The sequence below is a fragment of the Neovison vison genome, chromosome 1 (assembly GCF_020171115.1).
Source record: "Neovison vison isolate M4711 chromosome 1, ASM_NN_V1, whole genome shotgun sequence".
Taxonomy (NCBI): Eukaryota; Metazoa; Chordata; class Mammalia; order Carnivora; family Mustelidae; genus Neogale; species Neogale vison.
This window is the reverse complement of record NC_058091.1, coordinates 226,792,070-226,807,377: the sequence shown is the minus strand read 5'-3', so window position 1 is coordinate 226,807,377 and position 15,308 is coordinate 226,792,070. Positions and strand designations below refer to the sequence as shown.

The window sequence follows — 15,308 nt, the reverse complement described above, 5'->3', positions numbered from 1 at the left end:
CATAACTATTTTTCACAGCAAACCATTCCACTATTTTGGTAAATTATCACTGAAATGTTTGTTGCCAAGACCCTTCCAGAGGGCACAAATTCTTACTGGAAACCATGAGCAAAAGGCCTCTTCATGCCCAAGTACTTCAATTTTCAAATATCAATTATAGTTTACTTATTTCTTATGAAAATAAAGTGATTTTTAGTCCTCTGAGTTTTTTAAAATTAAGTTTTATTTGTCTTACTAGAATACTCAAGAAGACTACCTTATTACTATTAGAGAGATGTCAGCAACAAGAGGGAAAATTTGTGGAGGCTGGAAGCAGGGAGAATAACTTGTGTTATATGCCCTAAAAAGGGTCTGGATACTGTTCTCAGTTTTGACAGAAGAGCTGCAAAAGAAGTATTATACAGTGAATATACACAGCCAAATACATATATTATTTTTTTGTTTTGAGACAGGGACAGTTTATGGGAAATATAATTTATTCTAGATACTCAAAGCAAACAATTCACTTAACAATTCTCCACAATGGAATTTGCAAAGACTGTATATGGTTTGTAAACTAAATCTTAGATTCACTGAATTATGAAAGTTACTGAGCAACACAAATACGCACTAAACATGGCATTTTTAAATTTTTTAATGGGCTAGTACCCTTTTGTGCCATTATTTTTCCCATTTCATATTCTCAATTTGGACGTTAAAATACTGAGATTACATAGACACTAAAATATACACACACACAAAAATCTATCAGAAGTTACTCATTATGTTCTTTTTTAAAAAAGATTTTATTTAGTTATATTAGAGAGAGTGAGAGCATGAGCAGGGGGAGGAGGAGGGGCAAAAGGAGAGGAAGAAGCAGACTTCCCACTGAGCAAGGAGACCAACCTCGACCATGACCATGACCTTGGGGCTCAATGCCAGGACCCGGGGATCATTACCTGAGCCAAAGGCAGATGCCTAACTGACTGAGCCACCCAGTCAGCCTCATTATATTCTCAAATTAGTGAATATACCCTCAAGTTATCCCAGGGAGTATATTTGTTCTACCAAATTAAATAACAAATACATTTCCAAGTTGATACAAATAAGCAAATTCTTTGTTTATTAATGTGGTACCATATCCCAACTTTAAAATTACTTGGGTACCCAGGAGCAAATAATTTCTTTAAGTCTGAATAATCATAGTTTATGTTTTATAGTAATTTGTTTGCCTGGAAGACCCAATATGTAATGATTCAAGATGTTATACTTGTTGTGAAGATTTTATTTATCTGAGAAGGATAGAGAGAGCCCAAGGGGAGAGGCAGAGGGAGAGGGAGAAGCAGACATGTTGCTAAGCCCAGTGCAGGGCTTGACCCCAGGACCCTGGGATCATGACCTGAACCAAAGGCAGCTGCCTAACCAACTGGACCACACAGGCTCCCCAAGATGTTACACTCCTTTGCAGGTTATATTGTCATTACCAAGAAAATGCAAATGCAAAATAATTCCAAATGTCACAAAAGTAGACTTTCTGTTCTCTCATTTTGAAGTAAACACTTTAAATTTGGGCAAATGCTCTGATAATAGATGGACAGACAATTGAATTACCTCTTAATGCTGATTTTAGTACATAAGAACACTTTTGCTTTACTCCAGGACTTTAACATTTGTTGAGGTTTATTCTTCAGAGTAAAGGTAAAAAATAATAAAGATTGATGGGAGCCTGGGTGGCTCAATCGTTAATCGTCTGACTTCAGCTCAGGTCATGATCCCAGGGTTCTGGGATCGAGCCCTGCATTGGGCTCCCTGCTTGGTGGGAAGCCTGCTTCTCCCTCTCTCACTCCCCCTGCTTGTGCTCCCTCTCTCACAGTCTCTCTCTATATCAAATAAATAAATAAGAATCTTTAAAAATAATAATAAAATGAAATAAAAATTCAGCCACACCCATATAGTAAAGAGCCATTTTAATTGATTTCTCTTTCAATCATGACAGAAGATTTTGTGACATTCTAAACATAGAAACATTCAGTTTCCTCTTCTTGACCATCAGTGGTTCACAAATATTGGCTCTTTTTAAGTTACATTTCCTATAAAAATGTACAGAAACTCTCTTCTGAGTATGGGAATCAGAATCAAGCTCCTGATTAACACAAAAGCTAAGTCATGACAGATACATCTACCATGTTTGTTAGAGCCCAGGTATGACTTCCCTGAAGGCGGATAGGGGAACACAAAGATGTGTGAAAAATCAGAATGAAGAATAGTTGAATTCCATTACCCTGTTCATATCTGAGATTTACTCAACCTTGAAAATGTGCCGTAAGTAGCCTCAAGTTTCCTATATGTAACACTCATCTGATAAATTCCTTACCATAGTCTCTCAGATTAGTGACAATCCCTAGGACATTTTCTACTTAGCAGACCTAAAAACAAAAGCAAATGCACTAACAATGCTTTAAAAGGTATACCTACAAAGAAAGAAATACCTGATTGCACCACAGAGTTCTAAGAAATTGGTTTCAGCACTGTTAATAGTATTTTTAAAAATATGCAGGAAATTCAGTGAAAAATCTTCAGCAGATATTCATAGAAAGTGACCAGAGAAAGAAACAAAGGAAATGAATTTGGCAAAGCTAGGTTAGGACAATGAAAACACTACAAATCAAAAAGAAGTCTGAGCTCTTAAGTTTTAGAAAGTATAAACTTAAAAAAAATGTGTGTGCTTTTACATAAACATCCACCCAGCACTCATAAACACAATAAAGCAGTGCTCAGTAGGAGCCAATAAGATGTGGGAGTCTGGAGCCTGGGCCGTGCGGTCCAGCAGAGCTGGCTGTGGCCATCAACCAGCCATTCACAAGCTGGGGGATCTTCGGGAAGTTCCTCAACCTGATTCTCAGACTCCTGAGTTGTAAACTGGTTGTAAATTCCAAAATAATGAATACAGGAATTTAACAGGACACTAAACACACGTGAAGAGAGATGTGCTGAACAGGAAGAAAGACTAAAGAAATTTTCTAGAATGCAGCATAGGAAGACAAAAATATGGAAGGTACATGAGAGATTAAGAGACAGAGGATAGGGTGAAAAGATCTAAAAATATATTTAATTAAAGAATCATAAGCGGAGAGATTATGACAAAGACATAAAAAAGAGAGGCACCTGGGTGGCTCAGTGGGTTAAGCTTCTAACTCTTTGACTTTTTTTTTTTTCTTTTTTTTTTTTAGGCTCAGTTCATGATCTCATGGTGGTGGTCTCAGGTCATGAGATCAAGCCACAGCTTGGGCTCCCTGCTCAGTGGGGAGTCTGCTTGAGATCTTCTCACTCTCTCCCTCCCTCTGCCCCCTCCCTGAACTCTTTCTTTCTAAAATAAATAAATAAATAGCTCATTAAAAAAATAAATAAATGGTGAAAGACCTTGATCCTCTTATTTAAGAACCCCCACAAATACCAAGCAAAATGATCACTTAAAGAGTATATTATATAAACTAGGTATGTCACTATAAACTGCAGACCACCAAAGACAAAGACAAAATTTTAAAAAGAACTCTGTCAAAACATGACATTGTATCTACAAAGAGCGGCAGTTGACTTCTCAGTAACAATGGAAGCCAGCTAACAAAGGAATAACTACAATGTACTGAAATACAACAACTCTCAACTTGGAATTCTATAAATAGCAAAAATATTCTCAAAGAATGAGAGCATTCTTTATAATTATACACTCAAAATGATCAAAATGCAAATTTTGTTACATATATTTAATCACAACTTAAAAAATTAAAATTATAACTTACCAAAACCCACTGAATTATATACTTTAAATGGGTTAATTGTATATCATGTGAATTACATTTCAATAAAGCTATTCAAAAAAAAGAGTAAGGGCAAAATTAAAAAGTTTTCAGACAAAAACAACATATACTGAAGATAAATTCTAAAGAATGTAAAACAAGGACTACATATAAAAACAACATAGTATGTGGTTTAAATAAACAACAAAATTAAAATATATTACAGAATACTATCTTTTTTGGGAGGGTGTTATTAGTGCTTTAAGACCCTGAACAGTCTGAGATGAGGGTAAACAATATTTACTAACTTAAAGCTTTGATAAATTAGTATATAATATGTAATTTTCAAGGACCCAACAAGATTAGAAACAGTGTTTAGTTGCAAATTAGTAGGAGAAAACATGAAATGATTTGTAAAATTCAAAGTCAAGAAAGTGGAGACAAAGAGCTATAAAGCATCAATAAACATTGGTACCCAAATATAGAGTAATTCTATTAAATACAATTTGTCTAAATGTTATAGTTGGAAACAAAAATTGTCATGCTGGGCTCTTAAAAAAAAAAACCACCATATGCTGTTTACAAGGGCTACAACTAATATATTAAAATATGAAAAGGCTGCAAACAAATGCATTACCAGAGATAGTGACATTTTATAATTTTTAAAAATGAAGGAGGGAAGGACGAAAGGGACAAAGGGAAGGAGGAAGGAAGGAGGAAATCAGAATTTGTTGTATTGTATCTATCACATCACAACAAATTACCCCAAAATTAAGTGGTTAGAAACAACAAATATTTATTACCTCACAGTTTCTACGGGTCTGGAGTCCAGGAAGAGCTTACCAGAGTCCTTTAGCTCAGAGCCTGTCCCAGGGTGCCGTCAAGGTGTCAGCTAAGATGGCCTTCACCTCAAGGCTTGTCTGAGAGAATGTTCTTCCAAGATCACTCACGTGGCTGTTGGCAAACCTCAGAATATCCACTTTCAAGATCATTCATCCAGCTGTTGATAGGCCTCGTGTCCTCACTAGCTATAGAGGGCAGAGACAGGAGTTCCTTGCCTGATGGGCCTCTCCATAGGGTAGCTCACACAGGGAGGCTGGCATTCCTCAGAGCAGGCCTGGAAGAGATTAAGGGAGAGGGCAAGCAAGATGGAAACCAGAGCCTTTTTGTGATCTAATCTCAGAGATATCCTATCATTTTTGCCATATTCTGTTTGTTACAAATATATCACTAGATCCAACTCACACTCAAGAAAAGATTATACATTGAGACAAATACCAAGAGAATCACAGGGGACATTTTAAATGCTGTCAACCACAGCAATGAAAAACAAAAAACTGTCATTGTTTGCTTATTATGTAGTGAATGTAGTAAATGTAGCAAACCCAAAAAGATCACACTAGATGGTTAGAATTAATAGAAAAGTCTATCATGGGGAGGTTGGATATAAAAATCAGTTTTATGCTATATATGAGCAAGAGTCTGATTCTTGATTTCAGCTCAGGTTGTCATCTCAGGATAGTGGGATCAGGCCCCACATCAGCCTCCTCACACAGCCAGGAGTCTACTGGAGATTTTCTCTCTCCCTCTCCCTCTATCCCTCCCCACCCCATGCTCTCTTTCTAAAATAAATAAATAAATATAAATATATATATATATATATATATATATATATTTAGTGTATCTTTTAAAAAAAGTTCATATATTTCTAAAGATATTCAATAGGAGATGAGATTCTGGAAAGTATACTCTACATTAAAGGGCAAAGAGAGCAGTAGACTTATTCTTTCCTCTAAACATTATTCCAAAGTTTGAAAACAAATCTTGAAACACTAAACATCTCCTATTACTTTACATATTTGTAAGGAAAGGTGGTACCCATATCAATAGGAATACTTTTATCCATTTTTTTTAACTTTCTTTTTTTAAAGATTTCATTTATTTATTTGACAGAGAGAGATCACAAGTAGGCAGAGAGGCAGGCAGAGAGAGGGGGAAGCAGCCTCCACTGAGCAGAGAGCCCAAGGCAGGGCTCAATCGCAGGACCCTGAGATCATGACCTGAGCCGAAGGCAGAGGCTTTAACCCATTGAGCCACCCAGTTGTCCTGCTTTTATCCATTTTTAAGTAAACATATCAGAGTCAAATATAGGAGGCATTCTGCTACAAAGAACAGGGCCAGATCAAAAAGGCAAGGAAAATTCAATCCAAAGGGCAAAACAAGAGGGAGGAGCAAGGTGGCAGAAGAGTAGGAGAGAGACATACCATCAAGTCCCAGGAGTTCAGCTAGATAGTTATCAAACCGTTCTGGACACTCAAGAGGAGAGAGAAGAGAAGGATAGCAGCAATTCTCTGAACAGAAAAGCGACCACTTTTTGTAAGGTAGGATATGCGGAGAAATGAATCTGAGGTGACATACAGGAATATAGACTGCAGGGGGGAGGGGCCAGCTCCCAGCAAGCAGTAGAGAGTGGAACACAAAATTGGAACTTTTAGAAATCTGCTCCACTGAGGGACGTTGCTCCAGAGCTAAAGTGGGGGTGGAACTCTCATGGGGACAGTGTGGTCTCAGGATCCACGGGAACACAAAAAGACCAGGGGTGCCTGAGCGTGGTAGAGTTCCTAGGTATCAGAGTGGAGAGCCAGCTACAAAGATGGAGCCGAGGAGTGAGCTCTCAGTGCAGGGTTACCTTAAACTATGATCCAAGGCACAGTTGGACCCCTGTTCTTCGAGCAGGGACCCCGTAAGTGGCAGATCCAGGGAGACTCAGCTTCCTTCTCTGGAGGAGGGAATCTGCAGGGTTTGGAGACTCCAATCAAAGCCGTGTGCCAGAAACAGAAACGCTTGGTCACAAGCTGGGTGAGCTGGGAGCGCAGCCGGAGACCAGGGAGATGGGAGGGATTGACTGCTTTTCTCTGAAGGTGCACTGAGGAGTGGGGCCCCGAGCTCTCAGCTCCTCCGCCTGGAGACTGGGAAGCCGCCATCTTCATTCCCGTCCTCCAAAGCTCTACGGAAAGCGTTCAGGGAACAAAAGCTACTGAGAGCTAACGAGCAGATTACTTAGCCTGGCCCCTGACTAGGGTGGCTCAATTCGGCCTCCAACAAAGACATTTGAGAATCAGTGCAACAGGCCCCTCCCGCAGAAGATGAGCAGGAACATCCAGCCAAGACCAAGTGTACCGATCAATGAGAACTGTAGAACTCCGGAGTGAGGGGAAAGCAACACATAGAGAACTCATGGCTTTTTCCCCATGATCCTTTAGTCTTTCAAAGTTAAAAAAATATTTTAAAGATTTTGTTTATTTATTTGACAGAGAAAGAGAGCACAAGCAAGGGGAATGGGAGAGGGAGAAGCAGGCTTCTCACGGAGCAGGGAGCCCAATGTGGGGCTCAATCTGAACCACCAGATACCCCTCAAAGGTAAATATTAAAAACTTTTTTTCTTATTCTATCTTTTTAAATTTTTCCTCTTTCCTATTTTAATGTTTTCTTTAAACTATTTTATCCTATCAATACCTTTTTAAAAATCTTTTTAAATTTTCATTGTTATAGTCTTATCCCTTCATTGTATTTAGCTTTACTTTTTGTGTACACATAGATTTTTTTTTCTTTAAAATGTTGGGATATAGAGTCTTCTAACAGATCAAAATATACCCTAAATCTAATGCTTGGCTTTGTTCTAGTCTCCAGCTTGATCACATTCTTTCTTTTTTTGGTTTCTTTTTTCAACCAACTTCTTATCAATCCCTTTTTTAGAATCTTTTTAAAATGTTCACCTTTAGAGTCATATTCTATCCCTTCATCGTGTTTACCCTTATTTTTGTATATATATGTTTTTCTTTATTTAAAATTTTGGGAAGCAGTTTCTTTTAACAGACCAAAATATACCCAAAATCACGTGTGTACATATACACATACATACAAACATACAAATATATGTTTATCTATATACATACATATATGTTTTATATATACATATATAAACATACATATATATATACATACATAAACATATATAATTTTTTTTGTCCTTTCTTCCCCCCTTCCCCACCCCCCATTTTGGGTCTTTTCCGATTTGGTTAAGTGTATATTTTTCTGGAGTTGTTGCTACCCTTTTAGTATTTTGTTCTCTCATTCTTCTATTCTTTTTTTTTTTTAAAGATTTTATTTATTTATTTGACAGACAGAGATCATAAGTAGACAGAGAGGCAGGCAGAGAGAGAGAGAGGAGGAAGCAGGCTCCCTGCAGAGCAGAGAGCCCGATGTGGAGCTCAATCGCAGGACCCTGGGATCATGACCTGAGCCGAAGGCAGAGGCTTTAATCCACTGAGCCACCCAGGCGCCCCTCATTCTTCTATTCTTATCTGGATACAATGACAAGGTGGAAAAACTCACCTCAAAAAAAAAAAAAAAAGCAAGAGCCAGTACTGACAGCTAGGGACCTAATCAATACAGACATTAGTAAGATGTCAGATCTGGAGTTCAGAATGACGATTATCAAGGTGTTAGCTGGGCTTGAAAAAAGCAGGGATGATACTAGAGAATCCCTTTTTGGATAAATAAAAGAACTAAAATCTAACCAAGTTGAAACAAAATACAGTATTTATTTACAGCCCATTTATTTTCAAAAGGATGAGGGAGTTGGGGGAAACATAAAGGAGGTAATCTCATTTTACTTAATCTATTTGTGTTTTTCATGAAATAACAGAGATGTGACTTACAATTAGGACCTAAAAAGTTTATTCAGTTCAATTCTCCATTTTCAGCCACAACTGAAATTATACCACTGCAGGAAAATGAACATCTTCTCCACTTAGAGGTAAACACCAGCTAATATATATGTTATTAAAGAACCAGCTTTAGTTATATCTGCCATAACATCCAATGAATCCTCAATGAAAGACACAGCCATCATAATACCGGACATTAAGAATCTTGGTGCAACATTGAAAATGAGATTTTACAAAAGAGAAATCAGAACTATTAAGCTATGATATCAACAGCATCACAGTAACAGTACCCCACTGTCTTTCTTACTCAAGTATATACACTATTTTTAAGGCTTGGTTATAACAAAGACATCAGTAACTAAATGTACACATAATTATTTTATTAACACCATGAAAAACAACGAATAAAAAAATAAAAATCCTTAAATTTTGTAATAATTACAAACACATTAACATTACCCCTGTATATTTGTCTAAATTTTAAATGATTTTTACACTTCAAAAATAGCACTGAGTTTTACAAAAATACTGATAATGGCTCAACATTTTTGGAAGTCCAGTCACTTTATATTTCAGTTAGTAGTCTCTATTGTCTGTTCTTCCTTCTTCCACCACCATAGTCCTTCTCTAACCATCCATTTGCTCAAGGCAACAACAGAGCTCTCTAACAGCTATGGAAGTACTACATCCGAAAACTTCTAGTTCTTTGAAATGGTTGGAAAGGGTTTTTTAGTGCCCACATTAGCAGCTGTGGTTTCGGTTTCGGTTTCTCAGGAAACAGAAGTGCTTCACTTTCTGGTGTAGGAAATCGCTCTTGGTAGACTTCGGGATAGGATTTTTGAAACTGGAAAAAAAAAAAATTCAAGATGAGTAAAAAAACAGATAAGAACCAATAAAATTAGGTGATCTAATTTTAAAATTAAAGACTTCCTGATCTGATTCCATACGAGGCTGTCTTTATTTTGTTTTAATGTTTATTGTTCTTCATCAGAAAGAGAATAAGACGATGACAAATCATAATCAAATTCACTCCAACACAAATCCATTTCTTTTTGTGAGATCATTTAATTCCACTTGCTATAGATCTAATTCAACTTTAATTTGATTCAATCTTCAAACAAACTTCTCATTTCAGTCCTATTTCTTAAAATTTCCTCCGCTTGCTAACTATAAATAGACTTCACTTTAAAAATAGTCCCATGTAATTCTGACTTGAAAATAACTTGTGTTCTATACGGGTGAAGAAAATTTTGGCCCAAATACATTTCACGATCTCTCTGCCTCTCCAACTCAGCCCCACCTGCTTCTGCTCATATGGAAGGGAAAATGTTCCAGTATATATAAAAGCTTAAAGAGAGGCAATGATGCTTTTTCTTTGATCCCCAACACCGAACTCTACTCCAAATTACTGAGAAAAATGTGATTGGGAGTCTAGAACTCTGGGGCTCTGTGTATAATCCCAAATGTATGGTACGATCAGGAATCAAACTTGCAGGAATCAGTCTTGAAAAATAAAAACCATTCCCTTAATCTTGAATCACTACTCTAAGAATGGTTAAAGTGTATCTATTTTTAATTAAAAGCTCTTCAGTGAAACCCAAAGCTGTGTTGCCTAGCAGGAACTAAACCCCAAATATTGGCTATCTAAAACCAAAGCCTCTTCAATTTTACACATCTTATATCTGCAAATTCAGTACAATTTACTTTTCAGAAAAAAATCGGAGGAATTTATCTTCATTTGGTAGCTTCTCAGAATTTAAAGTAACTGCTCCATTAACTCACATCGTGCCAAATATCCAAACAAATAACAGAGAGCAGCTCCATAAATGAAGAGCTCAATAATGGTAAAATATCTACACTGGAGAATAAGATGTGGGAAACTCATCACAACTGAGTACATCCATGAGACTTCTGGAGTATATGACTTGAATAATATACTTTCAAAACTGCTACATCTCAGAAGATGAGATTCACATGAAATCCATTAAAGCAGAGAATAAGAAGAAAAAACAGTATTAAGACTAGTAGGAAGAAGACATGGCTTCTGAAGAACATTCTTTTTACCTGCTTCAATTTTTTCTTCTTCTCTTTGCTGGAGAGTTTTGCATCTGTTATGACTTCCTCCAACAAAGCTGCCAGAGGTTCCTGAGAGCCGTATGCTCTCTGGTATTCAAATTCCTCTGGACTGATCTGACGGCAAAATGACGGGGCAGATAAAGTGATATCCATATCGGCTCCTGGGTATTTTATCTGAGGCAAAAGGATTAATAGTGAAAGTCATAAGCATATTTTCATATAAGTTGCAAAACTGGTTCAGATCAAATAGAGCATATCTCCTCCTGGGAATGCCATGTCATTCTTCAATTCGTTTAGAAAACTCTTTATTAAAAAGTAAAAGTGTTTATATAAATTTGAAAAAAATCACTTAAAGCCACAGTTTTATTTTTTATTTTTTTAAAGATTTTATTTATTTATTTGACAGAGAGAAATCACAAGTAGTCGGAGAGGCAGGCAGAGAGAGAGAGGGAAGCAGGCTCCCTGCTGAGCAGAGAGCCCGATGCGGGACTCGATCCCAGGACCCTGAGACCGTGACCTGAGCCGAAGGCAGCGGCTTAACCCACTGAGCCACCCAGGTGCCCCAAAGCCACAGTTTTAAATAAGAGTTCTTACCTTTTTTAACCCAAGAACCATTTTAATAAACAAAAAACTTGGTGTGCTCTTTAAAATAAAATCTTAAATTGAAACATAAACTAAACATGTTGACAAAAGTAATTCATTACAATAGTGAACATCCTCCTCTGGAGGTTCCTTCTGACATCTGGAGGATCTGACTTCCGTTCCTTGGGAAAGGATAGAGGCACACATGTAGTATGGCTGTTATGTATGGAGAAGTACTACAACATCTCCAAATACGTCAACAGTAAAAAGCAAGAAAACAAATGTGCAAACACTGTACAGTGCAAAAGGGAAAATGGAGAAAAAAGAGGAAAGACGATGGTAAGACTTATAAATAAATGAATATCCATTAAAAATATTAATTTCACACCTACATAAACAAAGCAAATATTAGGACAAAAAGAGGGAAATTGATGGTACTACAATCATAATAGGAGTCTTTAACACCCCACTTACATCAATGGAGAAGGCATCCAGACAGAAAATCAACAAGGAAATAGTGGTTTTGAACAAGACATTAGATTAGGTGGACCTAACAAATATATACAGAAATTTCCACTCAAATACAGCATAATACACACTCTTTTCAAGTGCACATAGAACATAATCCAGGATAGATCACATGTTAAGCCACAACAATTTAAATCTCAATAAATTTAAGAAGACTAAAATAATAACAAGCATCTTTACCAACCAAAACAGTGTAAAAGTAGAAATCAGTTACAAACCAACCAACCAACCTAGAAAAGACACAAACATATGCTACTAAATAACCAATAGGTCAGTGAAGAAATCAAAGAGGAAATAAAAGAATACATGGAGACAAATTAAATGAAAACACAATGGTCCCAATCTTCAGAACACAGTAAAAGCAGTTCAAAGAGGTAAGTTTATAGTGATGAAGACCTACCTCAAGAAGCTAGAAAAATGACAATAAATGCCCTAACCTTACACCTAAAGGAAATAGGAAAAAAGGATAAAGACTAAAGCTAATAAAAGGAAGGTAATAATAAAGAATAGAGTGGAAATAAATGAAAAAGAGAGTTAAAAAAAAAAAAATCAAGGGGTGCCTGGGTGGCTTAGTGGGTTAAGCCTCTGCCTTCAGCTCAGGTCATGATCTTGGGGTCCTGGGATCGAGCCCCACATTGAGCTCTCTGCTCAGCAGGGAGCCTGCTTCCCCCCCTGCCCCCCGCCTGCCTCTCTGCCTACTTGTGATCTGTCAAATAAATAAATAAAATCTTTAAAAAATAAAAAAATAAAAGTAAATCAATGAAACTAAGAACAGTCTCTTTGAAAAGAAAAACAAAATCGGTAAACCTTAAGCCAGACTTAACAACATAAAAAGAGGACTCAAATAAATAAAATCAGAAATAAAGGAGGAAGAATAACAACACCACAGAAATACAAAACAAGCAAAAAAACTGAACAGACTCTCAAATACAGAGAACAAACTGTTGGTTGCCAGGGAAAAGGGGGCATGGAGGTGGGGGGAAATCAGCGATTTGATGAAGGGGATTCAGAGGTACAAACTTAACAGTTATAAAATAAGTCACAGAGATGGAAAGTATAGCCAATAATGTAGTCATGTTGATTGGTGACTACATTCATTGCTGGGACCACTAATGTACAGAATGGCTGCATGACCTTGCTGGACACCTGAAATTAACATAACATTGTATGTCAATGTTACGTGAATAACAAAGAAATTAAAAAGTATTTAAGTTCAGACTCCAAGAGTTCCATCTTCCCCAAAATATAACACTTATAGTTTTTCTGCAGCCAGAACCCTAGTAAGAAAAATACCAGATACCCATGATTAAAGGGCACAAAAGGAAGAAGGCGGTTGCAGTCAAGGCAAATAGAAGGTTGGTGTCAAAGACAATGACCACCTCACAATTTACCTATCACAGGGTCAGCCCTGAAACCTCCAGAACAATCCAACGAACACTTCCTTCTCCGAGAAGCCCTGTCCTGGATCTGCCACGCTGTCAGGGCTGAGCAGGCCATGTGAGAGAGTAGATCTCTGAGTATGAAACAACTGTTCCGCGATTCTACTGAGTACTTCCAAGAGAGCAAATGTAATTGGACAAATGAGCAGTTACTGGCTTCATTTAGTGCCAGGGCAGTGCCCCTCCACAAGATCATGCTAATCTGCTGTTAAATGAATCAGCAGAGCTCAGCCTTCTGATCTTCAGCAGAGAGCAAAGAGTTCACTTAGGAGGTGCTGCGTGATCTGTCTATGCTTTGGGAACCGTGAACCGAGCCAGTAGACAGGGCAACATCGCTATTGCCATCACTTCTCTTTACAGAAATTCAGTTATTTCTTTTCTTCTTTACTTTTTTTTTTTTTTTTTTTTAAGTTTGGGTCATAAACATATTGGGGAGGATTTGACTAAAGCAGCAGTGAGGTTACACTTTTTACGAATTAAAATGGCAAAGATATATATATTAAGAAGTATGCAAAGTTTCTTATACTACTCATGGGAAAATGGATCAGAACAATCATTCTGAAGGGAAATTTGGCAATACGCAATCAATACTTAAAATACATCCCTGGCCTTTGACTGTGTAATGCCACTCCTAAAAATTCATTCTTAGAACATAATCATGGATCATCCCCCCAAAAATCTAGCTACCAAAATGTTTACCATTTTGTTATTTGCGAAATAGAGGGGAAAATGGAAGCCACCTAAATATTAGCCAAAGAAAACCATTTAAATAAATTATGGTATAGATCCATGTTATGGAATACTATGCTAACAATAATAATATTGTGGAATAATATAACACTAATGATGATAATAATCTTAACCACAGCAGCTACCAACTGAGGGGCTACTATGTAATAAATATCATTCTAAGCACTTTACACATCTTAAGCCATTCAACCCCTAAAACATCCCTAGGAGGAAGGTATTAACTGTTATTATCCCATTTTACAGATGAGAAAAGAGAGGTATTGGGTAGAGGCTGAAGCAGAGACACATTAAAAAATGTGCCTGAAAAGGAAAAAAAATGTGCCTGAAAAAAAAAATAAAATAAAATGTGCCTGAGGTCACAGGACCAATAAATAGCACATGAGGAATACAAGCACTACTTAGCTCCAGGGTCTAAGCTCTCAACCACCATTAGGTCAGTCAAGAATATTTAGTGATACAGGAAATATTTCTTATATTCTCAGAGAAAATAAGGCATAAACAAGAGAAAGGGAGGAAGGATGGAAGGAAGGAAAAGCAAAGAGAGGAGAGGAGAACGGAGGAGAGGACAAGAAGAGAAAGAAAAAGAAAAAGCAAGAAAAAAGAAAAGGAAAAAAAGAAAAGAAAAAAAAAGACAAAGCACAGAAAAACACCTGAAATACTGTAATACTAACTGAACATTGGGTGTTACAGTTTTTGGTGTGCATTTTCTTTTCTTTTCTTTTTTTAAGATTTTATTTATTTATTTGACACAGAGAGAGAGATCACAAGTAGGCAGAGAGGCATGCAGAGAAAGGGGGAAGCAAGCTCCCTGCTGAGCAGAGAGCCCGATGTAGGACTCAATCTCAGGACCTTGATACCATGACCTGAGCCTAAGGCAGAGGCTTAAACCTCCAAGCCACCCAGGTTCCCTTGGTGTGCATTTTCTATATTTTCCAATTCTTTCAACATATTTAAGGTTGATAATTACCAAAACTATTTTAATTTTTTAACAGTTTTTTTTTTTTTTTAAGATTTATTTGTTTTAGACACACACACAGAGCATGGCAGGGGGGCAGAAGGAGAAGGAGAGAAGCAGACTCCCAGCTGAGCGCAGAGCTCAAGGTAGAGGGGGGGCTCAATCCCACATGCCTGAGCTGAAATTAAGAGTCAGACACTCAACCAATAAAGCCATGCAGGCACACTGGAAACATAAACAGTTTAATTTCTCATTTTTAAAATTTTAATATTTAATTATTAAAAATTTAAATTGCACACTGAAAACATGAACAGTTATCAACTTTAATAATACTTCAGGAGGTAGCATTTCACTGGTCCTTAATTGTGGAACCTCAAAAAGTACTTAAGCAGAAAGAGGGCCACTCATTCAGAAGGAGCCAAGCAGACCTCTGTCTGCCTTTAGCAAGTGTCTGCACCCACAGACTTATACA

General features: G+C 37.1%; 1 protein-coding gene across 2 annotated transcripts in view; it reads right to left on the bottom strand.

Moving 5' to 3' along the window:
- Positions 1-8,493: 8,493 nt before the first annotated feature.
- DEPDC1B (DEP domain containing 1B) overlaps positions 8,494-15,308 on the bottom strand; it is an 82,097-nt gene continuing 75,282 nt past the window's right edge. For both annotated transcript variants that reach the window (XM_044224220.1, XM_044224227.1), the window contains exons 10-11: positions 10,571-10,756; positions 8,494-9,350 (exon numbers count right to left, since the gene is read on the bottom strand). In XM_044224220.1, coding sequence (XP_044080155.1) covers positions 9,189-9,350; positions 10,571-10,756 — 348 coding nt within the window. In that variant the 3' untranslated portion in view covers positions 8,494-9,188. The remainder of the gene's footprint in view (positions 9,351-10,570; positions 10,757-15,308) is intronic.